Below are 25536 nucleotides of genomic sequence, written 5' to 3'. Positions count from 1 at the left end.
GCTCTGGCCTGAACTGCTGCGTGGTGAGCGGTGCTGAGCTGCCAGGTCGGGGACCTGATGTGGCCACGAGGACAGCTCTGGGCTGACCCTCTCTGGCGGTGACAGAAGCAGGTCTCAGACAAATGTAGGGATGAAACGAAGATGAAACTGAAATTAATCAAAGTGACACTGATAAATTCACCGTATAAAACGGTGCCCCACTGTACTTAAAAAAAGAGCTCCTTCCACTCCTTCGAAAGTACTGAAGAGAACAGAGGTAACACATTTTATGCATTTTACTGTTCTCAGTCCTCAGTAAATCTGAATGAACAGAATGAAAACGCCTCACCTCCTGAGACTTGCTGTCCTCGTCGTTCGGTTCCGTCTTCTCGCCGGCAGCCTCCCCGCTGCTGTACTCATCTGCAGAAGGGGCAGAGCTCAGACACAGCTGGGGGCCACGTCAGCCCCACCACGACACCGCCTGGGTAACCCACGCAGTCCTCGCCGCACGCGCAGGCACGCACACACACGCACACACACACGCACGCACGCACGCTCCACTCTCAGGCCCGGGCCACCAGAGTGAAGAAGCCAGCCTGTGGTTAACTGGTTAGCAGCACGCTTTGGGTAGAACAGGATCCAGATCAGAAGTGATGCCACGCCCTGCCGCTTTCCAGCAGGCGTGTGGCCGGATCGTCAAGGGGAAGGGAAGGAGCAAGCGCAGGTCTGGTCGGCGCAGCCCGGCCAGAGACGCTGGCAGCCGTCAGGTTAGACGGTCTCGGCGGACACAGCTCTCACCTCTGTCTTCCATGGCCCCTGATGCAGCACGGCTGGTGCTGGGACTGGATTTAGACGATTCTTCCAAGTCCCCAGGGCTCTCTTCCTGCAGAGAAGTTGAACAAGACAAGAAGTGTCTTTTCCAAACTACCTCTACTTATCCTCCCAAAGCTTTCCTTTTTATTTCCAAAAACAAGTTCCCAGAGGTCTTTTAGAATAGTTTGTTGCAAAGTGTTTTAAAAAAGTAACTGTTGTTGCTGCTACTGAAACTATAAAGAAGATAGAAGTTTTGAAGCACCAAGGCCACTATCTTTTTCCCCTGCCAAGTGGGAATCACTCCTCCCTCACCCTGGACTTTGTTTCCGAAAGAAACTCCAGAGGAAGACAGAAACTTGCAATAGCATTTTTCTTCCCCAAGGGGAAGGGATAAGTGGAAGGTGCCAGAGGACACTTCTGGGTACCCGGCAGGGCAGACAGACAGCAATGATCTCTCCACGGTTAAATTATCCACTTTGGTTGCAAAAAAGTTTTGAGCATGAAACACCAAAATGTTACATAAGTTAAGCTTAATCTTAAAGTACTTTTTTATAATATTGAAAATATTACACATATGTGATTTTTTTACGGAAAATGTTGTCTCAGGAGTCCTGTCTGGGCAGGCAGGGGAGTGATGGCCTTAAAGGCTGCTGCTGCCTTGGCTACAACTCACTGAAATTCATTACGGTATGTGACTCTCTCGTTAGCTGTTTAAACTCTCTTACTACTTTTTATTTAGTTCATCGGTTACTGAGGGAAAAGGGACTTTGGACTGGTTTTAGTGACTGGAATTCAGCTGCATATATATTTTAAGCTGACTTAAATACTATTGGAACAAGGTGGGGAAAATTAGGGAAAGGGAGAGAATGAAGAGATGGGAGCTAGCTTGGAACAGACACTGAGAAGTGCTGAGTCTCAGAAATGGAACCTCGCCCAAGAAGAGGGATCTACTAGCAAACAGGGAAAGCTGGGCCCAGAACAAGAGAAGGTGGGGCAGAAATGAAAACTTGTAAGCCACTTCCTGGGTCATAAGACGGAAATGAACCATAGGGAAAAAAGGCAGTGGGTAAGGCCCATGCCTGCATGGCATATATTTTAGGGGCAGGAGATAAAGTAGAAAGGAGAAGAATATTGAAATTTTAAATTAATATGGTCCCTGTGTTTCTCTGAATTGGTGCAGGTGTGTCCGTAACAAGGCATTTTACACTTGGGAAGAAAGCACCTGGGAACCTATAGAAGCCAACACTATGACCACACAAAACCTAAGCAAGGACTGTCTCTAAAACTATGATAAAATGCAATCACACAGGATAAAATCATATAGAAATCTACACCTGAAACCTATACAGTCTTATTAACCAGTCACTGCAATAAATTTAAAAAAATTAAAATGTAAAGTGCAACATTTATTTTTTTGAGCCTTAAAAGTATACACATTTTATATATAACACATTATTATTAGAGATATATAAAGTAAAAGGGATACTAGAATGCAAAATATATATAAGTATTCACAGTGACGTAGTTAGGTTACTTCCAAAATTTAAAGCTTATGTTGAGACAGTACCTTTGCGTCCTGCAGCTCAGTCTCAGGACGTTGCCTCTGTGCCATTTCTATTTTGGAATCCGGAGCATCTGAATTATCATCTGCAAATCAGTGTGGACAGAATCACAAAGGGACAAAAGCTAAACGGAAAGTGAAATGCACAGTGGATTTCAGGGCAGTTTGGGACTCCTTTCTAGGTTTGTGATACAATGAAACAGTTATTCTAAATGTATGTATAACATCATGTGATTTGAGCACTGAATACTGGTCTTGACCTTGGCAAAGCCAGAAAAATAAGTAATATAAAAATCCACAAGTGCTCAAATGACACAACCCCCCCCCCCCACCACCACCACCAGTTCTATGGAAAAGGCTTAGGGCATCCGGGTCCCCAGAGATACTTTACCTTCCTCAACGAGTTACCTCAGAGGCAAAGTTTAGTGACTAAGGCCATGGGCTTGGCTGGGAATCTCTCAGAATCTCATTTTCTTTATTTATTAAATGGTGGTAATACCTAACACATAGTTATTGTGAATGTGTATAAAGTATTATGGATAATACCTAGCTATAGTATGAACAATAATTACAAAAGTTACATTCCTCCCCCCAAAAGAGAAGCACTTAACCATCCCCTTTCTCGCATATCACGTAATAAGTGTTGACTGAATTTGCACTTTGTGTCGGGCATTACAGTTCAGAAGTCTCTGCACTGTCCAGTGTGGCAGCTGCTAGCAACATGGTGCGGCTGAAACTTAAATTAACTAAAATGGGACGCAATTAAAAATTCAGTCTTTCACTTACACCAACCACATTCAAGCACTCCACAGTCACACACAGCTAGTGGCCACTGCACTAGACAAAACAAATACAGGACATTTCCATCACTGCAGCAAGGCCTGCTGGACGGCATATTCCAGACCACGAGGTCAACAGCATGGGGTGCAGGAGGGCTGGGAGGTGCCTTTACTACGATGCTCCCCAGCTCTGTGGGTACTTGTGTATGACCTGAAATAAGGGACTTGGTGGTGCCTGGCTGAAGCCCAGGTTAGAGGGAGCCTAGGCTCGGTGGAGTTCCAGGGTTTGGATCTTCACAGGAGATAATCTAGGGTCTAGAACAAGTCCAGAAAAGACCCTGCAGGGGTCAAGCTAGTTGGGAAACAAGCTGAACTCAAGAGCTAGGAAGCAAACAACTACAGTTCACCCATGAACAACGCGGGCTTGATTTTAAATCTGTGTACGTGGACCCGCGGTTCAAACCCACGTTCCTCAGGGTCAGCCGTGTTTTCCGTCCTCAGTTGGGGTCTGTGTGTGCAGAGGGCTGACCCAAGCTACACTCGGATTTTCAACTGCAGGCGGTCAGGGCCCTGAACCCTCGTGCTGACCAAGGGTGGACTGTACTACCCTCTAGAATTTCCTGCTACGGGCCCACTATTCTGCGTGCGAGAATGACATGATTTCCACAGACGCCGGAGAGAAGCAGATGTACGTTCTCAGTACCCAGCTCGTCGCCAGAGGAGGGGCAGTGCTTCTTCCTTCTCCTCTGGGGCGCGTGCCGCTCTTTCTCCTCCACCTGGAAGTGAGAACGACCCTGTTAAAGCTCCGAACATGCGTCCTGCCCACTGAAATGGGGCATGTTAGCTTCCAACCTTCGGAATACATTTCTGCATGAGTTTTAAAAGTCTAGAATAACACTTTTGGAACCTAGATTTGGATTAGACTAAAGCCGAGTCTTTTCTTTTTCATTCGAATGTAAATCCATACAAAATATTCAAATCTACTTCTGGTTACATAATAAATTTCAACAGTTCTAGAACACATTTAAAAAGTACTTCCAGCCCGGCTGGTGAGGCTCAGCGGTTGGGCATCAACCTTTGATCCAAAATGATCCAGGAGATCGAGGTTCGATTCCAGGTCAGGCACCGGCCCCGGGGTTGTGGGCTTGATCCCCAGCAGGGGGCGTGCAGGAGGCACCTGATGAATGACTCTCATCATTCATGTTTCTACCTCACGCTCCCCCCCTTCCTGAAATCGGTAAAAAAAAAAGTACTTCCAATGTTACCATCTCTGATGTCAAGCTGTGCCTTATGACTGACAGCACGTCATGAACTAACTGGTCGTGTTTCTCTCCTCTCTCGGTGGCCCACTGAAGGGTTGGTGAGATACAGTACATGAGAAAAGATTCCCGAGTGCACGCCAGGGATACCCCCAAATCACCCCAGGATCTGTCAATTATCTGAACATCACCTGAGCAGACACAGATTAGAGTGATAGGGAGAACTCTCAACACTCATTTTATGTTTAATATGTGCAAAGAGGTGAAGCCTTGTGCACAGGTGAGAGCACTACATATAAAACACGAAATCCTTGCGTTTCTTAGGAAACCCACCTCTTTGGGATCTGCTTCAACACTGGGACCTCTTGCGGCTTCTGTGTTGTCTTCTCTACCGCTGGAGAGCTCTGAGTAATAAATACAAAAAGAAAATAAATAAACCTTAAGTATTTACTCATTCCAATACCTGTTGTAGGGGTGTGTGTGGCAGGGGAAGGAAAGAGGGAAGACTACAGACAACTGTGACGGGACCCTCACAACACTGTCAGGAAAGGCCCACAGCTTCCATTTCTAGTAAAGGGGACTCGGGGTGGGGGAGGACCCCTGACTTTACATGCGGAAGTGCCCAAGGAGAGCAGGACTATGCTGCTAAATGGTCTGGCTGCCTCTGTGAATTATAAAGTTCCGACCCATTACTTTCCACGATCCATGTTCTGCCCCACTACCAGAACCACCACAGAAATGAGAGCCACCTGCCTCGTTGCTGTAATGGCGGGGCCCCTAAATCACTCTGTAGTTAAGGGTCTCCATGGTGACCTGAAGCTCAGCAGGAAGGTGGGAGACCTTACTGACGGTTAGGCCATAGTGTAACTCTGCTTCATCTAGAAGTAATGCCATCAAATGAAGAGTCAGATCCCATCCCCTCGAACAGCAAAGGCCTATTTATATTCTCTGGAAACTTGAAGTACAAGGTCTACTGTTTCTACTCAGCAGTGACAGAACACACACTTTTCTTTTAAACAACTTCCTTTTACGCAAGTGGATCTCTTGTTGAACCACACCCAGACACAGCAACCTGAAATGCAACTGTGGGAACAAAGGACTTTAGAACCTTCAAAGTGTTACCTTTTTTATGTTTTACTATTTTTATTGATTTTTAGAGAGAGGAGAGAGAGAAACATCAATAGAGAAACACTCATTGGCTGCCTCCTGCAGTCCCCTCCTGGGAACCGAGTCTGAGACTCAGGCCTACTCCTTGACCAGGAACCAAACCTGCGAACTTTCGGCGCATGGGACAATGCTCAGCCAACTGAGCCACACCAGCCCAGGCTCAGTTTTAATCTATCATTTGGTATATGTCAACAGGCATAATCCACACAATAAAACCTCTTTGGGGAGCTCAATGAATTTTAAGTGTAGAGGGTCTGGGCCCAAGGGGTCTGAGTTGCCACCCCCATCCTTCCTGACACCGGGCACTCACTCCCCTGAAAAGTCTGCAGGACCGTGGTGCAGAGACCAGAAGAGGCCCTGCAAGCTGGAGGCAGCTTCCCACAGTCACCAGGGCTACGGCCAGAGTCCAAGGGCGCAGGCTGCAGACCTGCCTTTTGGAAATGAGCTGCATTAACAGCATCTAAAGGGCAGGAAGGCGCAGACGCATTTTGGGGATAGAGCAAGAGTGTGCTCAGAGCAACTTTCTTTTTGCCACAATGATTTGGAGCTATCACATTTAAACAATTACCTCCTAAGCAGCTGATTGACACTCCATAAGAAAAGGTGTATGTTAAAAATAAAGTCAGCCCGGCCAACCGTGACTCAGAGGTTGAGCAATGACCTAGAGATAGGGGTTCGATTCCTGGTCAGGGCACATGCCTGGGTCAGGGGGCGTGCAAGAGGCAGGCAGATCAATGACGACTCTCTCTTCATTGATATTTCTCTCTTTCGCTCTCTGAAATTAATAAAGATATATTAAAAAATGAAATCAGAGAGTTCTCTCTTACCTGTTTTAAAAAGTGAGAGGCAAATTCACATACCCTGTTAGCGCATCATTATGAATCAGCTATTGACTTTAAGCTGCGCTGAAAGGTACAACCACATGCTAAGAGAAGCTTACCCATTCCAGTCAGCTTTCTTCCACCTGGACTTTCGGACGGTGCTGGGATTTCAGGATTTTTCTCCTCTGCTGGTACAAATGTCTAAAAAGTCCAAAGCACCATAAAAAACGGAGTTAACTGTGGTTTTTATAACAAGGAGGCAAGACTAACCTCAAGTGAATTAAAAATAAACCAACCAGCATCTTGTAACAATATAAAAGTCTATTTTCAAGTCTGTGCAAAATTTCAAAATGAATACATGTCAGCTTTAAAAAAAAAGAAAAATCAATCTAATTTCACATTCCATCCATCAAAGGCCCTCCTACTGCTTTAAATGAAAACTCCAATTCAGTGTAACATGTAAGGCCCTTCCTGGTCTGGTGCCGCCCCCTCGCCTGGCGCAGGCTGCACGACCCTGAAACCGCAGCAGAGCCGGGACGCCCCCCGGCCCTTCCGTGTCTAGAACACCCTTCTCTGAGTAGAAGGCTTCCTGTTCTTTCTCCTCTGGTGAACTTCTACTCTACTTGCAAAGCCAAACGCAAACTCAGGTGTCCTCCTTGGGAGCTCTCCTGCCTGCTACCCACTGTCCCGCTGGGCGAGCAGAGCCTTCTCCGCAGGGCTCAGCCCCGCTCGCCACTACCTCGTCACGCCTACGGGAGGGCACCAGGGCGCAGGCTGGAAGGGGATATGGAGGCTGAAGGACATAAGCCACACAGGCCACAACAAAACAGATTTTCTTCTAAGTATGCTGGGAAGCCACCAGGAATTTTAGGCAGAGTAACAACATGGCCTAATTGATGTTTTTCAAGATCTCTCTCAGGGCCTCGTTAATCACAGACTGGAGGAGGGGCTGGCTGGAGAGGAAGGAAGTTCAACAGGGACTCTCTGAGGTTCCGGCTGAAACTAGGGCAGCAACTACAGAAACAAAGCAGATGGACTCAAGCTGCACTTTGGAAAGGGAACCTACAAGAACTGGCAGTGGATTAAATGTGGGGTGACTCTGCTGGAGCAAGTGGAACTGATGACGGCCTCACTTACGGGGATCACTGAGGTTCTATGCTTTTCCCTGACAGGGTGTGGTGATAACACGTAAGTGTCTTATGTACAGTGAAAACAAGAGAGGCACCCACTGCTTCCTCGTCCACGTGGACACAGGGTGAAAGGGCAGGCACCTCACCTGCAGCTCAGCACATACCTCAGGTGCCACGCTGGCTTCCAAGTCCAATCCTCCCGAAGCATCCGATGGAAACTCTTCGCTGCCTAATGAAATTCAGAACCATTAAACCAATTTAAGAACTTGCTTGTAAAGTACATCCTGAACCTAAAGGTAACAGTGTCCTCCTGTGGCTCGCCTTGCCCCTCTGCCGTTTCATTCTGCAGTCAGCAGAAAATGGTAAAGAGGAGTACATATGAAAATTATCGAGGAAGCGCAGGGTCACTTATGTCTCACGGGGGAGCAGAGACTGTTTCTTGCTCTAAGATGGCCACCCTGAAAGTACAGAACATTTATTTGTGGAGACATCTATTTCTAAGTGTTTTTTCCGACTGTGATCTGTATTGTTTGTCCCTAAAAGAAAATGTTCCCAGTCACTGAGGAATATTCTTGATAAAAAAGGTGAGTTACTTGGCTGGTGTGGCTCAGTGGTTTAGTGTCAACCCAGGCACCAAGACGTCACTGGTTCGATTCCCTGTCAGGGCACATGCCTGGGCTGTGGGCTCGATCCCCAGGAGGGGGCACGCGGGAGGCAGCTAATCGATGTTTCTCTCTCTATCTCCCTTCCTATCTAAAAATCAATTAAAAATATAAAAAGGTAAGCCGCAGTTCACTCACTTTATGCTGACACAGCAAAATTGAAGGACGTTAAAAACCTGAGGCAGGAGAAAGAAAGTGAAATTTTCTCCAGTGGAGACTCAAGTCTATCCATCTGGGACCTTCCTTTCTCTCCCGTCCTGCGACTTGTGGCTTCCTTTCTCTCACCTGTCCACACATAAGCCTCCAGGAGGCTGCAGGCTTTTCCTTGCTTAAAGTGCTTCTATTTTTGCTCCTTCAGGAAAAAAATACGGGGTGGGGGAAGAGGAAGGAACAGACTGTGGCAATGATTAAGTCATAAAACTCACAGAGCATTCCGTTTACCTCAGGCTAAACTCAATGGAAAATTTCAAAGGTGCTTATTTCACCCTTGGAGTTCCTTAATGTCTCCCATTTAAGTCCCTATAGTGAACAGGACTAAAGCTACTGGCCTCAGTGTCCTGAGGTTGCGTTAGGTGACACCGAAGGTCGGTTCCTGCTTGCAAGTCCAGGATGCTGCAATGTCTACAGCCCGAGTGGGAGAGGAGTCAGCGTCCCGAGCCTCTCTTAAGGCCAGGCCACGTCCCTCTGGGTTCTCAGGGCATCCTGTGCTTAACTAGGTTCTAAGCACCTGTCACGGGACAGTGTCACTGCCCACTTACAACACGCTGGATCCACAGCTCTCTTCCCATCCTGACTGTTCACTTCTGCACCCCCAAGCCTAGCACAGTAGGAGTGGGTGCAGTGCCCAAAGTTGGGTGGTTTACTTAATGACCGAGCTCAAAGCTGACACCTTGAAAGTTACCAACCTTTTCTAACAAGACTGGCACTCTATGAAATCTGTCAGGAGAGAACACATCTCATTTATCTCTTGAACAAACTCTAAAGCAGAAACTCATTTCACCTGAACGATAAACTAAGTTTTAAAAAAAAAGCGCTCCCTCAATAGGAGGAGCCAGTTGGATTGCACCAGCACACAGTGAACCTGTAACCAGACGAGAGCAGAAGTGCTTGTTTCTGTGTGATGACCCTCATTTTATGCAACAGGAAACTGAGGTTCAGAGGCAACGTTTCCTAAAAGGCACCCAAGCCCTGGCCGGTGTGGCTCAGTGGTTAGAGCGCTGGCCTGCACACTGAAGAGTCTCGGGTTCGATTCCGGCCAAGGACAGGAGCCTGGGCTGCAGGCTCGATTCTCAGCCACAGTCCGGGTGCGCAGGAGGCAACCAATCGGTGTGTCTCCCTCATATAGATGTTTCCCTCCCTCTCTCCCGCTCTCTCTGAAAAGCAATGGAAAAAATATCCTCGAGTGAAGATTAAAAACGACAAAAAATAAAGGGCACCCAGGAACCATGCAAGTGACTTAAATTCTGTGACCCTATTTGCTCATCTGTAAAATGGGGGTGATAAGTACTGATTCACAGGGCTGACGTAAGGCATCCACTTGGATGGACAAGAATCCCAAAGGTCAGAGAGGCTGGGTCACCTGCAGCCGCCAGGCAGAGGGCACCGGCTAGCTGCCTCCCGTCCCTCAGCCGCCTGCCCGGCCCCCTCGCCCATGAGAAATGCGTCAGAGGCTTTCAGCTTCTGAATACAAGTTTCTTTTGGAGAAGCCTGACCTCCAAGTTCGGTAAGTTATTTTGCAACATCCCGGAGTGAAGACCATGCTTTGGAACGCTGCTGTAAAAGTACTGTACATGATGTCACCTCTATAAAATGCTGAAATTCACCGTTAGCGAGATTCTCACCTGTGTCACCCAAATTTTCTTCAGAAGAAACAGTGACTGCGAGGTCTCCTTCCTTCTGGGATGACTTCACCACACCATCTCCTGTTCTCTCAGCTGACACCTGAGCGGACCATTTGCCACTGTGGTCACTCCTGACGGTCAGGTCCTGCTTACAAATGGTTGCTGGCCCAGCTACACCGCGAGCAGCTGGGAGGACTGAGTGGGAAGGGGCGATGTCTGGCCCTTGGCCATGAATACATTCAGCGGTGGTGGGTTTCAAGTTGCCCCCAGGCTCCCGCTGGGCAGGGGGAAGAGAGGCCTGCTCTGCTGCAGTGTCTCTGACACCTGGCACGTCGCTGGCTGCTTTAGCACCAGTGTCCACTGCTGTCAGGGCAGGAGGGCTGGCGGAGGAGCCCTCAGCCACCTGCCCAGGCGCCAGCTCTGGTCTCTGCAGACTGACAGGTGAGCCAGCACTGTTCTCTGAGTCCCTCCCTGCCGAATGACTGGCTGTGGTGCCGTCCCCTGCAGTCCCTGCCTCGGGGCTCCCGGGCAGGCTCTTCTCGTCCAGCTGGCCCCCCCCTGCGGACAGCACGCTGGCCGGCGGGCCGGCGCACCCTTCCCGGGTGCTCACCCCTCCTCCTCCTGGGAGTGGCCCGGGACACGGGCAGTTCTCAGCAATGAGGCTGGGCATAGGGACCTCACACTTGCTCACCTTCGCAGCTGACGGGTCACCGGTGCCTTCTGGGTTGCCTGCGGCCGGCGGAGTCTCCTCGTGCCTGTCCAGGCCGGGGACGGCCAGCACGCACTCGGCCGTGCTGGTGGAGATGACGGCAGCCTCGCTCAAGTCCTCTGTTCTTGCCACAACGGGCCGGGCTTCATTCTGGGGGACAGCACCCCTCATGACCGCTTCCCGACCCTCAGAGGTGCTTGTGGAAATCAGGGTGGTGTCGCTTATCTCTTCGGCGGCTGTGGCCGAGGGACGGGCTTCCTCCTGAGGGGCGGCACTGGACACCGGGCCCTCAAAGTCTTCCCCCGAGCTCGTGGAGATGACGGCACTCCCATCTCTTTCCTCCACGACCGCGGCAGGCTGCTCACCTTCACGTCCCGCGACCGCCCCAGAGATGGCGGCCTCGCCTCCCTCCGCCACGCTGGTGGAGATGAGGGCACACTCGTCCCTCTCCTCCTTGCTGGTCGACGCACGGGGGCTGCCGCCCTCCGCGGGCGCGCTGGGCATGGGCACCTCGAAGTCCTCAGTGCTGACCGAGACGGGGCCTTTGGCGCTTCCTTCAACGGCCGCCACCGGCTGCTGGCACAGGAGGGTGGTGGCGCTGGAGACGGGCACCTCCGGCTCCTCGCCGATGCTCGTGGAGATCATGGAGCACTCGTCCTTCTCCTCGTGCCTCGCAGCCCCGAGCTGGCTCCCGTCTCCTGCGGCCGCACTGGGCATGGGCGCCTCGCACTCCCCCGTGCGGGCCCTGGCGCCCTCCACGTCTTCTTCAGCGCTCAGGGCACGCGGGTGACCTTCCACGCCCCGCCTCGCGCTCAGCTGCGCGGGGCCCTCACGCGCCGTGCTGGTGGCGATCACCAAGCCTGCGCCCTGGCGCTGGCCGCCGGGGAAGCCAGCCTGGCTGGCCAGGACGTCCCCGGCGGTGGCGGCCCCGAGGCCATCGCACTCCTCGCTTTCCACAGAGGTGATGGCGCCCTCATCTCCTTTCTCGCCGGGCGACGGGGGATGAGCTTCATACTCCGGGACACCCGACAGCGGTCCCTGGTGACTGCCCCCCACCAGGCCGGTGGAAATGGCGTCCTCCACTCGGTCCCTCCTGGCGAGCTGACCGTCACTCTGACCTGAAGCTGCCCTAGCCGCGGGGCCCTCGCAGCCCGCAGGCCCCGGTGCCGCGGCCCCCGTCCCGGGAGCGGCGCTGGTCACGCTGCTCCCCACGACGCCCTTCGCGCTGGAGCAGATCTCGGCGTCCTTCCCCTCCTTGTCTGCGCCGCTCGCGCTGTCCACGCTGCTTTCGTGGGCGTGGAGGGCGGCGGCGCCAGCCTCGGCGGCCGCGTGGCCCACCGCGGTCCCGACCGGACCGTCACCTCCCGCGCTCTCGCAGGGGGGGCCCCCGTCCCGCTCCTCCTCCATCCCCGGGCCGGCGGAGGCGTGGCCCAGGCCGTTCCCGCTGCCGGTGCTGGTCACCACGCCCTCGCCCTCCTCGTCCTCCTCCTTGGCGCCCGTGCTGGTGACGATGTCCTCGTCGTCGCCGGGGCCGGCAGCGACCAACGGCACGTTGGCGGCTTCTTTGGCCGCGGCGCTGTCCGTGGCGCTCTGCCCGTTCTCTGCCGACTCAGAGCTGATGGCGAAGCCTTCGCCGCTCTCTTCCGAACCCAGGCAACCGGCGGGCCCCTCGGCGTCCTCCGTTATCCCCGTGCTGGTGACGGCACTCTCCCCCTCGGCCCCGTCGCTCACGGAGCCGTCCCCCTCCCGGGCGGCACTCGCTCCTGGCGGCGGGCCGCCGTCCTCCAGGACCACGGCTGCGCCCGCGACCACGCGCTCCTCCGGGGGCCCCGCGCCGGCGGCCGAGCTCATGGCCAGGCTCTCGCTTCCCCTCGCTGCGCCCGTACAGGTCACCGTCCCCTCCGTCTCCCTCCGGGGCCCCGCTCTCATCACGCTTCCCTGGGGCCCGTCCTCGGCCCTGTTCAGCGGCGCCTCTCGCATTTCCGTCCCGGCGCTTGTCACGGCGCCGTCGCTTTCGCCTTCCCCGGGGAAAGCCACAGGTCGCCCGAGGCTTCCCGAGTCGGAGTCGCGGCGGGAGGAGCCCGCGCACTTCCCCTCGGAGCCGGCGCTGGTCACGGCGTCGTCTTTCTCCTCGGCCGCAGCGCTGTTGACGCTGCCGCCCACTGCGGCGCCCTGAGCCGCCGCGGGGCCTGTGGCCCGCTCTTCAGAGCCGGCCAGGGCACACTCGCCACTCTCCCCCTCCTTGGTGCTCGTGAGGAAGGTCTCACTTTCTGCCAAGCCCTCCGTGACCACGGCCCCGCCTTCTTCTGCAGCGGCGAGCACGGTGCGCGGGCCGTCTCCGGAGCCCGCGGTGAGGCCCTCGTCCGCCTCGATGCTCGTGCAGGGCAGCGCCGCCTCCCCGTCTCCTGCTTCCGAGGAAGTGGTCGTGGCGGCCCCGGCTTTCACTGGGTTCGAGGTGCCTCTGTCCTTCCCCTCGGTGCTGGTGGCCGGAGAAGCCGCCTCGGCTCTGCCGGGCCCGGCTGTCACGCCCTCAGCTCCCCCAGGCCTTTGGTGCGCAGCGGGGAGGCCTGCGCCACCGCGCGCACTGGTGTCGGCCTCGCTCCCCTCCTCCCCGCCCCCGCCCCCGCCCCCGCCCCCGCCCCCGGAGGACGGGCGCTCCGCCTCTGCGGGGCCTCCGCTCTGCCTGCGCTCCGCGGGTGTAGCGTCCTTTCCGGCGCTCACGCCCACACCGCGGTCGGCTGCGGGGCCGTCCCTCCTGCCACTGTCCCCAGCAGGTGGGGCTGTCGGCCTGGCGGCGGGCCCCGGGCCCCGGTCGCGCTCTCTCCCGGACAGGTCCGTCAAGCCGCCTTCTCTGGTAAGGCTCTCGTGTCCCTCCAGCGAGTCGGTGGCCTTGCTGCCAGGCCGCACCTCCGCCTTTCCTTGTTTACTGGGCAGTGTGGCGGCCTGGGAACCTTCTGGAATGTGTGTTTTGCTGTCCAGGCTTGCTTTTGCTGGCGTATCCGCGGTGGAAAGGGCGCCTCCGTCTTTGCCGAGACCTGTCCTTGGGACTTCTGCTTCCCGAACAGCCACGCTCTGGTTAGGGAGCTCAGAGTGGGCCCCCAGGCAGGCGCTGCCTGGGCCACCTTCCGGGGCAGCCCTTCTGTCGCCCGCGGGGACTACACCTGCTTCACGAGATAGTTTCTGAGGCAGGACAGTCACGGAGCTTAAGGATGGTGAGGGGTGTGGGCTCGAGGAACGTTCAGGAAGGGCGCCTCCTCGAGCAGTGCCCTCCTCAGCGGGTCTCGCGTGCTTCACGCTCTTTGGCGCCCTGTCATGTTCGGCAGGGGCCCGAGGCAGCACCCTGTGACCCGCGTCGGACTCTGCACTCGCTCCCCGGCCGCCCTGCTGAGGCGGCTCCTTCTCCCTGGGACTCGGCTTGGACGCAGCGCCTTGGACATGCGCCTTCTTGGTCACGCTGCTTTTATGGTCGGCGTGCTTCTCAGAATTACCAGCGCCCCCCACTCCTCGTCCCAATTTATAGGCCGCAGCGGCTGATTTCGCATCTACCGTGGCCGTTCTAAACTCATCCTTCAGGGCCGGGGCTGTCGCTTTCTGTTTCGTCGCGTTCTCGGGGTCGACGTCGTGCTGAGGACTGCTGCTGCTCTCCTGGGCTCTCGGCACTTCAGGTGCGTTTCCAACGGCAGGCTCGGGGTCCGTCTCCATGGGCTCCTGCTCTGGGACCGAGGCGGTATCGCCACCTCTCTTTGGTCTCTGGACGGAGGAACTGCTGGGACTGCCCAAGGCGTTTGCTGCTAATCTCTCTTCTCCTTTGGTCATTTCTTGGGATGAGCTGCTTCTTCGGTTTTCACACAACCTTCTGCTCAGCTTCTTTTCCACGACTCTGGCCTTCTCGTGGTTACCGTCAGCCTCCTTAGCATCCCTGTCGTCCGACTTGCTTTCTTCCTTCTTTTTCACGTCCTTGCTGCTGTGTTTTAGGCTTCTGCTCTTGTGCCCATCTGACGGCTTCCTCTCCAGCCTGGAGGAGCTCGGCTCTTTCTCCCCCCTGTGCTTGTCCTTTGCCCCCAGCAGCTTAGCCCTGTGACTGGCGTCCTTCTGTGCGCTGGGGGCTGAAGGAGCTGCGCTGTCTGCCGCAGGCTCGCCACCAGCTTCCTCAGACCTGTCCTCGGCCTTAGGCTTTCGCTGCCTCTCTGGGTCGCTTTCTTCCGTGTTCCTCTCCTTATCAGGTTTGGAAGCGGTTGTCTGTTTTGTGACACCTTCTTGTAAGTCTATTTCAACGACTTTTAGCTGCTTGCTTTGGCTTTTTGATTTACACTTGAACACAAGTCTCTCGTCTGTCAAGCTCTTTGTTCTTCGCTTGTCCTTGGGAGCCGCCTCTTCGGGCTTTGCGCTGCCATCCACAGCGGCCGCGTCCGTGTCCCCCTTACCCTCCGAGGAGCTTTCACTGCCCCTCTGTAAGGGGTTTCCATGCTGCCTGGAGCTCGGAGGGCCTTTATGAATTTTAGAATCACCTGATCTTCTTGATCTGTGCTCTGTCTTGTTTTTTTCGGTCGACAGGTGTCTCTCTTTCTTGTTGTTTTCTTTACGAGCATTCTCATCGGTTTTTATGATATATTCCGAGACTGGCTTTCCATCTTTGCCTAAAATCGATAATTTCCTTTCACTCCTATGTTTGCTTTTCCGTTCGGCTTTATCGTCGGCAGGGAGCCTGCTCTGTTGACTCTGCTTCTGAGCACTCTCGTCTGCTTTTAACCCCTTCTCGGAAGAGTGAGGCTCGGCCTCGTCCCCGGTTTTGTGCACACTGTCCCCTCTGTGCTTATGCTTCACAGATGACTTGTCTTCAGACAGAGTTCTCTCTTTCTCGGGCTTCTCCTTGGAGGGCTTCGTCTCTTTCTTCGGGAGGGTTTTCACGTGCGGTGTTTCAGAATCCTCCTTCTTTACATGCTTTTCATTCCTCAGTGCACCCTTCTGTCTCGGGGGCTCTTCGGTGCCCGTCTCTGAGCGTTCCGCTTGCCTTTTCCCATCCCGCGCGTCAGCCTCTTCCTGCGCCCCTTCCGCCATCACAGGGGCAGACGTCCGCCTTTTGTGCTCTCTTTCCATTCTGGGTTCACTTCGGTTTTCATCGGCCGAATGCAAACACTCCGAGAGCCTCCGGGTCGGTTTACTCGCTTCGCTCTTTGCATGAACATGCTTCAGATCCTTGGAAGAGGTCACCTTCTCCCTTTCACCATGCTGCAGGAAAGCGAAAGTTAAAGCATGAGAAACACTGAAGTCCATTTTTATATCAAATTTAACACCTGGGTGCACTGGATATGTTGAGAGCTGTTACATATTTATACCCCGGGCTGGAATTACTAACTTCACTTTGTGTACCAGGAAACTGCTGCCTAGCATGACTCAGTGAGCTGGCCCCAGGCAACGAGTTCAGGTGTCTTGGTCTAAGTCCAGTGCTCTCCCCACACACTGCTGGCATCTTTATAGAGACTAGTTGTTTCTCTGGAGTTTTCCATGCATTCAGGCTTTCTTTAACTCTCAGTCGCTACAGTCCATACATGCCCAGTGATCATTAATAAATATAAAACGAATGAATGAGAATCCAATGTTCTTTTTAGTCCAAAAGCCTGATAAAGACAATTTAAAAAATTTATACTAAAATAAAGGTTTCTAATTTTTTAGTTGACACCACAAGTTTTTAGGGAAATCTCATGAGTTAGGCTACTTGCTGGATATTCTACTTAGGAAGTTTCAAACGCACATAATAACTCACAATTAACTGCAACTACATCACATAAAACTTACACGTATGTTTATATAGCCAAGGGGAGATACGCAGAGATCACAGCATCTGAACCTTCCTCTCTACCCAACAGTGTGGCGCAGAACAGATTACTAATGTTAATAAGTGGAAGCTGACCACACACTTTCATAAAGACTCACTGGCTACTGGCTGTAACTGTTCTTAATCCAACACTGGGCTGAAGTTCTCACACGACCTCTATGCCTCTGGGTCAGCTTATTATGGCATCTCCTTACAATTTAACACACAGATCAATGTACTTCTACGCTATAGGGACTAGGCTATAACAAGATCTTAAAAAAAATACTTTACAATTAAATTCCTCAAAAAAAAAAAAAAAAAAAAAAATCTAAAAGATTTATTTCATCAACCTAATTTTACTGTAATTCTAACAAATTAATGTGAATAAAATTTTGGGATCATTTCTCAAAGAAATTTATCCCCAAATAAATTAAATATTTTAAAAAATGACATTAAGCCCTAGCCGGTTTGGCTCAGTGGTTACAGCGCTGGCCTGCAGGCTAAGGGCAACCAATCGGTCGTGTCTCTCTCACACTGATGTTTCCCACCCCCCCGAAAAGCAGTGGAAAAAATACCCTCAGGTGAGGATTAACCAAAAAAAAAAAAAAAAAACAAACATTAAAATATGAGGATATACTTAAATATGCCTCACATCTCTGAATAAAGACATCAAGAATATTTACTGGCTATGAATAAGTAATCACTAAGTTATTAGTTTTCTCCCCGGAAGTGTTAAGATAGTTCAGCTAAAGAATTATAAACTGGCATTATAAGTAAGGATTTAAAAAAAATAAAAGCAAAAGTTTATCCCAAGAAAATTCAAAACGGGGATGAAATGTATTCATTGCCCATATTTTTACTTCTTAATGACCAAATGTGGGAAACAATCTAAGTGCGGCACTGTAAGGAAACGCTTCCACTACAGTCTGCCAGTTTAGTACCTAACACTGCGCAATCACTGAGGACAACAACGAGGAGGCTTATAAGGTAACGTGAGGTAAGAGCCAATGTTAAAAACATTTGCAAGAATACATCCCGCTACTAGATTACATGCATATGAGGAGTGAAAGAGAATGAAACCAGTGACTCGTGGGGGAGGGGCTCAGCCGTCCCCCTTTTCTTTACATTCCTGTTATTGCCAATGTAAGAACCGTGTGGGTGCCGAGGGGCACCATAAAAGTAGCTACTATCTAGATAAATGGTCACATAAATCAACTTGCCAAAATGGGGAATTCAGACCATAAGAGAACGTGAGGGATTTTAAAATTTAACTTGGACAAGATCAACTGCATTTCTCCGTGTTACTCTGAAGGACCGAATGGTGTGCATCTAACAGAAGGGCACTGAAGTGGGCTTATTAGTGAAGACACACCTCGCTTGTTTTGAGGGCTTCTTTGGGGTCTTCTTCAGCTGGCTGTTTCTTTTTAGAATTCTCTTCAACAGTCCTAGGTGGGGGAAAAGTCAAACATGAACTTCGAGTGGAATGTAAGACGTTTTCGGAAGGGTAAACAAAGCCCGGCTTCCCTTCTGTATGAACACTTGACCCCTACATGGAGACTTGTTACATTTCAATGGAAAGCCTATTCTTAGTCAACACAGAACACAGCCCAGACGTCACATGGACCACTCTCGGTGCTACAGGAAAGTGTAACTGAAACAGAAATTCCTGAATTGTTGCTTGAAATGGAGTATTTTATGAATTACAATTACATTTTGCAAGTCTCACTATCTGTTGAATAAGCAGGGCAGTCTTATTTACTCGGATCACCAGGAATGAGGGATGAGACGATCGAGAGCTGACTCTTCTCACAGAATTTTGCAAATTATTGATTCAGGTGTCCTGAAGTCGTAGTAGGTTTACGTAATTGCACCTTAATGGAATAGCAAATTGTAGCCCATGGCTCACATGACTTCACAGCCACTCTGTCTCTTCAGCTTTCTAGTTCTCATAGAATTAACTATGATAATGCAGTATTATGAAACAGTTTGGGTCAGACACCTGGTTTTTGGGAGACATGTGGGATACCCATGAAGAGAACTGCCTGCAGAGGCTGGAAAATGAACCCCACCCAGTGAAAGTACGTGGTTCCTGAATGTTCAGAATGGAGACACTACCTGAGTCCACTGAAGGGTCCACAATCCCCCTGAAACTCCAGGGACAACTATTTGTTTACTCATGTGTATTTTTCTGGGGAGAAAGTCCAAAGCTTCCATCAGATTATCAGAAAGGTCTAGGACACGAACCCTCCCTCCCAGAGATTAACTATAAGATTAACACTCTGAATTACTACAGATACTAGCACAACGAATTACGACACTAAAAACAGAACTTGAAGGTCTAATAAGCATGCGACAGCACACACTCAGGCCTGGCTCCTCACTGTCCCATGCAGAGCCTCGACTCTGAGACCATGCGGGGAGAATGCGACAGTGGGAACCTGGCCAGGTGAAATAAGTACCTTGAATCTTTTTTTCTTTTTTTGCTTAAGGCCACTTTTTTCTCTAAAACTTTCCGTTCTTTAAGGACTTCTTTAATTCTGGGGGCTTTAGGTTCTAAACTCTTTGTTGATGATTCTTCTAATTCCATACTGTTTTTGCCTGGGAAAGAAAGAAATCAATAAACAATTTCACAACTGTTCAAAACAGTGTAATAATTATTTTTCATCAGATTTTCTAATCACCGTAAAAATGCAAACCGGGTTTAATAACAAGTTGTACTGCAGTAAAAATAATATTTTAGATGGAGAAGACTTGTCTTTTATTTCAAATGCTTACAAGGGGTAGGCAAAAGTAGGTTAACAACAACAATAATAATAAATAATAATGAGAATAAACTGTGTTTCATGTACTCGCACTGTAAACCTACTTTTGCGACCTCTGCATACATGTATGTATTTGTGTATCACAGAGGATCAGTGCCCACAGGAAGTTCAGTTTTGTTCAATGAAATACCACAGACAAATGTTTGACATTTCAGTTAACATGAAGTACAGATTAATTCCATTAATATCACCAGCACAGTTTGATCACTCACTTGTTAACAATCCATTTCCCAGTGATAATTCATTCCATAGCCACTGGAAAATAAATTGCTGACATGTGAGCTGTGTAAGCTGGTACCTGATAGTCTTTATTTTAGACATAGCAACATAGTTTTAAAGAAGTGACTGAACACATCAGATTAAAAAGGAAATCCCCCACACCTGGAAACATAACAGCTTTACTGAGGTATAACATAGACCATTTTATTTTATAATCATATCTCACAAGTAATATACATTTTCAGGAACAAATAGAGTATATAAGATGGTTTAAAATATTAGAGTGAGCATCTCCTGTACCTTGACTCCTGGCTTTAGAAGACTTGGTCTTTTCTGCTTTCTGTTTTCGTTTTTCTTCAAGTTTTTCTCTATTAATTCGCCTTCTTAAAAGCCTTTCTTCTTTTTCTTTAGCCTAAAACCACAAAATACAATTATTCTGGTTATCATGCAAAAGCAAAACACTCTGAAAAAAAATGTTTTCCCTTCAAATGTTCTTTGAAATTCATGAGCTCTGCAAAGTGCACAAACACTATGCAATTTGGAAGAGGCAGATGAGAATTGTCCTTTACTTGTTCAGAATGCCACTAGCAAAGTATGGGAAAGGTATCATTTTGAGAAGAGGTGGTTTGATAAACTGGTTCCTCAGCTGAAAGGGAGCTGTGAAAACAAAACACCTATGAGCAAGCGATGGACACGGAAAGTCTCTGTAATGTTCGGATTATTCTTAAAAGACAAAGTGAACATGCAGACTCCAGTGACAGGCTGGTCCTACAGCAAAGGCGACTTGTTGGTTATACTCTCAGGGCCCAGGTTTTGGACGTGGGGCTTTCTGCCACTGAATTTTAAAGCCAGAGAGAATCCAGTTGCTGGGTTACTCCCACTGCCCCTTTCCGGCCAGAAATCACCGTCTCAAAGTGTCACAGCTGTAACCTCTGATCAGACAAACTTTTAAAGAGTTAAGCCACCAGTCACAGTGGGTGTACATCCTTCAAGTCATTTTTCTATGTAATAATATTTCCTCACTCTAAGATGCACCTTTCATATTTTAATGTTTCTGAGATTTTAAGTCATCTTACACGTACAATAAGTACAATAAGTAGCAGTGTTTTTCTTTAAAAAGCTATTGTTAATTCAATGACGCGTCTTATAATAGAAGCACTCTCATATCCAGTAAGCACGTGGAAGGTGCGTCCCTCAATGTCACGTGCATGGCTTTTCACCGTAAGCTCAACTGCACGTGAGCCCGTTTCCATACCATGAAGCCTCCAGAATGCTACCAGTTTCCCACTATTAATCACGATGACACGACCCATCACGTTTCTGTCTATTCTGCCTGGTTAAACGACAAGGTTCCTGAAGGCAGAAGCTGTACGCTGCTGTTTCGTATGCTCACCAGTGCCCTGCGTTCCGACTGGTCGAGTTTGTCAACCTGTTTAACATGTGACAGTAATGACAGATGAGGCGACTTACAATCGACTGCCGCCGCTGTTCCACCGTGAGCTCGTCGTCGGAGTCACTGTAATACTTCGAGTAGAGGTATGGTTTGTGAACGTAGGCCTGCCGCACACTTTTAGCTTTTCCTTCACCGGGGTCAGAGGTTTGAGTTTTTGTTTTGTTCTGTGTCGTCTTCTCTTCATCTGGAAGAAAGTCAACAGAGAGAGGAACGCCCTGTGGATCAGCAATGAAGCCAGCATTATGCGTGATCAACACCAAGCAGCTAGAGTGGCATCACTGCAGCCCCAGGGTATCTGCACATCTAACGGGAAACATCAGTGGGGAAATTCAGAAATGTAGGCATTTTTAAAGGCTAGAATCCACATCTTAATCTATTTCTTAACAGTCAGCTTCTGATGCATAAATTAAGCCTTATAGTTATTTATGTTTTCTGGGTCAATAGTGAATCCTCATTTGTGTGTCAGTGGCCTTGGCATGAATGCTTTGCCCCGTCAAACTGAACAAATGCACTTGAGGCTGCACCTTAAAGTAAATGGGATTTTAAGGACCGCCTGTGAGTCCCTATTCATGGAGGATGCAGCCATCAATAACTGGCCCTCCACCCAGCAGACCCTAAACCCCTCCCCCTTAGGGGGGAAGATCGGCTTCCCCACGACACAGCAAGCAGCAAACTTCAAACAAGGTTTTGCTTTTCTACCACTAGGTACTCTCAAAATAGCTCTTTTTTTACCTTTTGGATTCCACAATGTAAAATCTAGGACTGTCCAGGAAAAAACTTGCATCAAACTTACAAGATGCTATCTATAAGCAGTTGCAAACAACATTCAATATTTTTGATTTTTAAAAGTCACAAACAGAATTAAAGCATGTGGTAGAAAGCAGCATACGGTGCTGGTTAGAAGCCGACTCGGCTCTGAAACAGGCGCTGGTGCTCAAGAGCTACATGACCCTGGACAAAATACCTCCCCTCGGTGACTTTAATTCTCCTTCCCAGGGTTGTTATGAGGATTACAGGTGTTACTTCACAGAATAGAGTAAGACCTTAGCACAGGGCCTAGACCACGGTGAGCACTTCATGGGGCTAACCGAAACCAGCTATACAGTAAAGAGAGGCCCAGGCTTTGCCCTTGGCTTCCGGGAGGTCGTCTCCAGCCCTCTGGGACACCAGGCCCCACAGCAGTGTTTGTTCGCTGAGGGGTCCTGTGACAAGCCAAATCATCTAAGAGCATGATTTAGGGTGCAGGCTTTGGGTCATGGAGTTATCAGCTTGACCTCCAGGGGGGCTGGAGACTGAGACCAGACACATGGGTGGTCAACTGTGACTCCATGATGGAGCCCCAATAAAACGCTGGACATCAAGACTCAGGTGCTCTTCCCCAGCTGGCCACAACCCGAGGGCGCTGCAGACATCAGCGCTGGGAAAGCCATGCTGCCCACTCTCCACAGGAAGGGGAAGCTCCACATTTGGGACTTTCCTGGACTCTGCCTGTGTGCCTCTTTCCTTGGCTGATTTTGTGTCCCTGAGCTGTAATGAACCATAACCATGCGTTTAACAGATTTCAGTGAGCACTGGAGTCCTTTTAACAAATTATCAAACCTAAGGGTGGTCTTGGAAACCCCAAACTTGCAACTGATGTCAGAAGTGAGGGGAATCTTGTGGACAGTACTCCCTCAAATGTCACACACACACACACACAGCCATGCACAGGCACACACTATGTTCACAAACATTACCCCTTCCAAATCATGTAACCATCCTAGGGGATGGAGACCAGAGGTGGAGAATCAGGGCTTACTGCGGTCTAGGAACTTACCAAGCTTGCTCAGACAGAAAACCCTGGAGCTGGGACTCAGAAACCAATCTTCCAACTACAAAGCCCCATGCTCTGGCCACTACACTGCACTGCCTTTCATGAGGTAGTCATTTGAATACACACAAATGCTCGGCGGCAGTTCAGAGGCAGTACCAAGGAGAGAGCTTTACCATCTGGCGTGATCTCGCCCTCTTCCACGCTCTCAGACGCCACCTCCTCCTCCTCACTGTCCTCTTCAAAAGATGAGAGGTCACTGGTGTGGACGGAGCTCACTGTAATGTCTGTAAGTCCATCCACATCAGAGTCGATCGCAGAGCAATCTTCAAAAGACAGTAAAACAGAAGGTAAATCATCTCGTTACAGGAACATACTCAGCACCCAATTCCCAAATCACATCAAATATTTCCTACTTGAAGTACATTTCAAAGAACTTCAGCTTTAGAAATAAAAGTCTCCCAATAGCAACCAATGTAAAATAAGGTAGAGCTGTTTCCAGAAACTACAAAGGTAAACTATCATCCAGTAAAACTAATGAATGTATTAATTTATGAGGTAAGGCACAGAAACAAAAGCAAACTTTAACTAATATGTTTACTATAATATTTTAAAGATTAGGATATATAACTGTGGGTTAAGTTGATTGGAATAAAATATGGCAATAAATTATAAGAGTTAAATTATAAGGCTTATAGCCCCTGTTCATTTACTTTGTCAATTCGAAGAGCACAATAGAAAAGAAATACACAAATGTTTATCACTCATTTTTCAGCAAAGAGGTTATATGTTCCCAGGCTTCTGAACTATAAGAATCAAATTTATTGCGCTGGCCAGTGTGGCTCAGTGGCTGAGCATCGTCCATGCGCCAGGAGGTCGCTGGTTCAATTCCTGGTCGGGACACATGCCTGGGTCACAGGCTCCACCCGAGGGGGCGGCAGGAGGCAGCCAATCGATGTTTCTCTCTCCCTCTCCCTTCCTCTCTAAGAAACAAAACAGAAAACCAAACTTATTAAAACCTGCCGCACACGGTCCCACAGGGGACGCCTTTGCCTTCAGTGCCCCGCGGCAGGCGGGCAGGTCTGTACCTTCCTCGGCCCCCTCCAGGGCCCGGGCCCGGCCGCTCCTCTCCGCAGGGCCCCTCGCGCACTCGGACTCCTTGTCCTTCGCGGGTCTGTCGTCCTTGGCCTTTGGCGTGTCCTCGGTCCTTTTCGAGGGGTCGGGTTTCTTTTCGGGCTTCTCCTTCTTTTCTTTCTTCCTCTCTCCCTTCTCGCCGCTGTCTGGTTTCTTTTCCCCCTTGTCTGCCGCCTTAGCTTTCTGGTCGCTGCTTTCCTGCTGACTGTCTCTACTCGGCGGAGCAGAGCCACTACTCTCTTTCTCTTTCGCGTGACTCTTCCCCTCCTCACCCGCGCAGGGCAGGTCGCTGCTCTCCTCAGACCCTGGGGCCGCTTCCTGCCCGTCCCCCGCGGAGTCAGGCGCAGCCTTGTCTTTATCGCCCACGTCCTCTGGAGTCCTCTCCTTCTCGCCGCTGGCCTCGGTGCCTGGCTGGGACGGGGGCTTTTTGGATGCCCGCTCGCCGGTCTTGGCGTTGGGCGTTTCTGTGGAGGCCCTGGCAGCAGTAGCTTCTTGGTTAAGAGAAGTTATGGTTTCCAGGATAGACATGGCATCGTTGGCTACACTGGCACTGGGCCCGGGAGCAGGGGCACCTGGAGGGGGAGAGAAGTTTTAGGATCAATTTGTGCAGAAGATCAACCCTCTGGCTGAATCAACGCTACATCCCACCGTCACCTTCATACGAGGCACACGCTGTGTAGGCTGTTCACACGCCTTTAGACTTTCAGGTGCCAGTCAGGTACTCAGCACACGTCTACTTCTCTACCATAGTATCTGAGGATGGCACCATGCAAGCTGAGCACACTCTAGTCCCACAAAAATAGTATCTTCTCTAATTATTTTAATTATTCTCTGTTAAAACACACCTCTACCCGAAATACATCATTAAAATGCCTATTATTTTGTATTAAGGTAAAAAAATGTTAGGCCAGTTGAGGACTTTGGGTGGCATTTGAAATAATACAATTTTGCTACTGTGGCCAGGTAAAGAAATGGTTTAAAAACCTAAATATCCCTAACCCCCAATGTTGATTCTCAGGTCAAGAGGAGAAGCAATGCAACATCAACAGTGAAAGAACAAGGCTGCTGACCAGGAGGAAAGCAAGAGGACTGACCAGGAGGAAAGCAAGCCTGGTGACCACGAGGAAAGCAGGGAGACTGACCAGGAGGAAAGCAGGGAGACTGACCAGGAGGAAAGCAGGGGGACTGACCAGTGGGGAAAGCAAGAAGACTGACCAGTGGGAAAACAAGGAGACTGACCAGGAGGAAAGCAGGGAGACTGACCAAGGGGAAAGCAAGGAGACTGACCAGGAGGAAAGCAGGGAGACTGACCAGGAGGAAAGCAGAGGGACTGACCAGGGGGAAAGCAGAGGGACTGACCAGGGGGAAGGCAAGGAGACTGACCAGGAGGAAGCAGGGGGACTGACCAGGAGGAAAGCAAGGGGACTGACCAGGGGGAAAGCAAGGGGACTGACCAGGGGGAAAGCAGGGGGACTGACCAGGGGGAAAGCAGGGGGACTGACCAGGAGGAAAGCAGAGGGACCGACCAGGAGGAAAGCAGAGGGACTGACCAGGGGGAAGGC

At 50.4% G+C, this 25536-nt stretch overlaps 1 protein-coding gene across 2 annotated transcripts in view; it reads right to left on the bottom strand.

Annotated features, from left to right (window-relative positions):
- The window catches only part of BOD1L1 (biorientation of chromosomes in cell division 1 like 1), a 42090-nt gene that overhangs the window by 5040 nt on the left and 11514 nt on the right, over window positions 1-25536 (bottom strand). The window contains exons 4-19 of one of the 2 annotated variants that reach the window (XM_087828237.1): window positions 23929-24546; window positions 23017-23166; window positions 21048-21214; window positions 19878-19989; window positions 18996-19134; window positions 17909-17981; window positions 10013-15950; window positions 7674-7738; window positions 6475-6580; window positions 5619-5688; window positions 5141-5151; window positions 4725-4795; window positions 3836-3908; window positions 2360-2439; window positions 778-862; window positions 329-399 (exon numbers count right to left, since the gene is read on the bottom strand). In XM_087828237.1, coding sequence (XP_087684363.1) covers window positions 329-399; window positions 778-862; window positions 2360-2439; window positions 3836-3908; window positions 4725-4795; window positions 5141-5151; window positions 5619-5688; window positions 6475-6580; window positions 7674-7738; window positions 10013-15950; window positions 17909-17981; window positions 18996-19134; window positions 19878-19989; window positions 21048-21214; window positions 23017-23166; window positions 23929-24546 — 7829 coding nt within the window. Of the gene's footprint in view, window positions 1-328; window positions 400-777; window positions 863-2359; window positions 2440-3739; window positions 3909-4724; window positions 4796-5140; window positions 5152-5618; window positions 5689-6474; window positions 6581-7673; window positions 7739-10012; window positions 15951-17908; window positions 17982-18995; window positions 19135-19877; window positions 19990-21047; window positions 21215-23016; window positions 23167-23928; window positions 24547-25536 lie in introns of those variants that run through there. The other variant, XM_087828236.1, reaches the window with a different exon arrangement.

The sequence above is a fragment of the Miniopterus natalensis genome, chromosome 1, assembly GCF_054644295.1.
Source record: "Miniopterus natalensis isolate mMinNat1 chromosome 1, mMinNat1.hap1, whole genome shotgun sequence".
NCBI lineage: Eukaryota > Metazoa > Chordata > Mammalia > Chiroptera > Miniopteridae > Miniopterus > Miniopterus natalensis.
The sequence above is the reverse complement of the archived record's forward strand: the minus strand, read 5'-3'. Positions and strand labels throughout refer to the sequence as shown.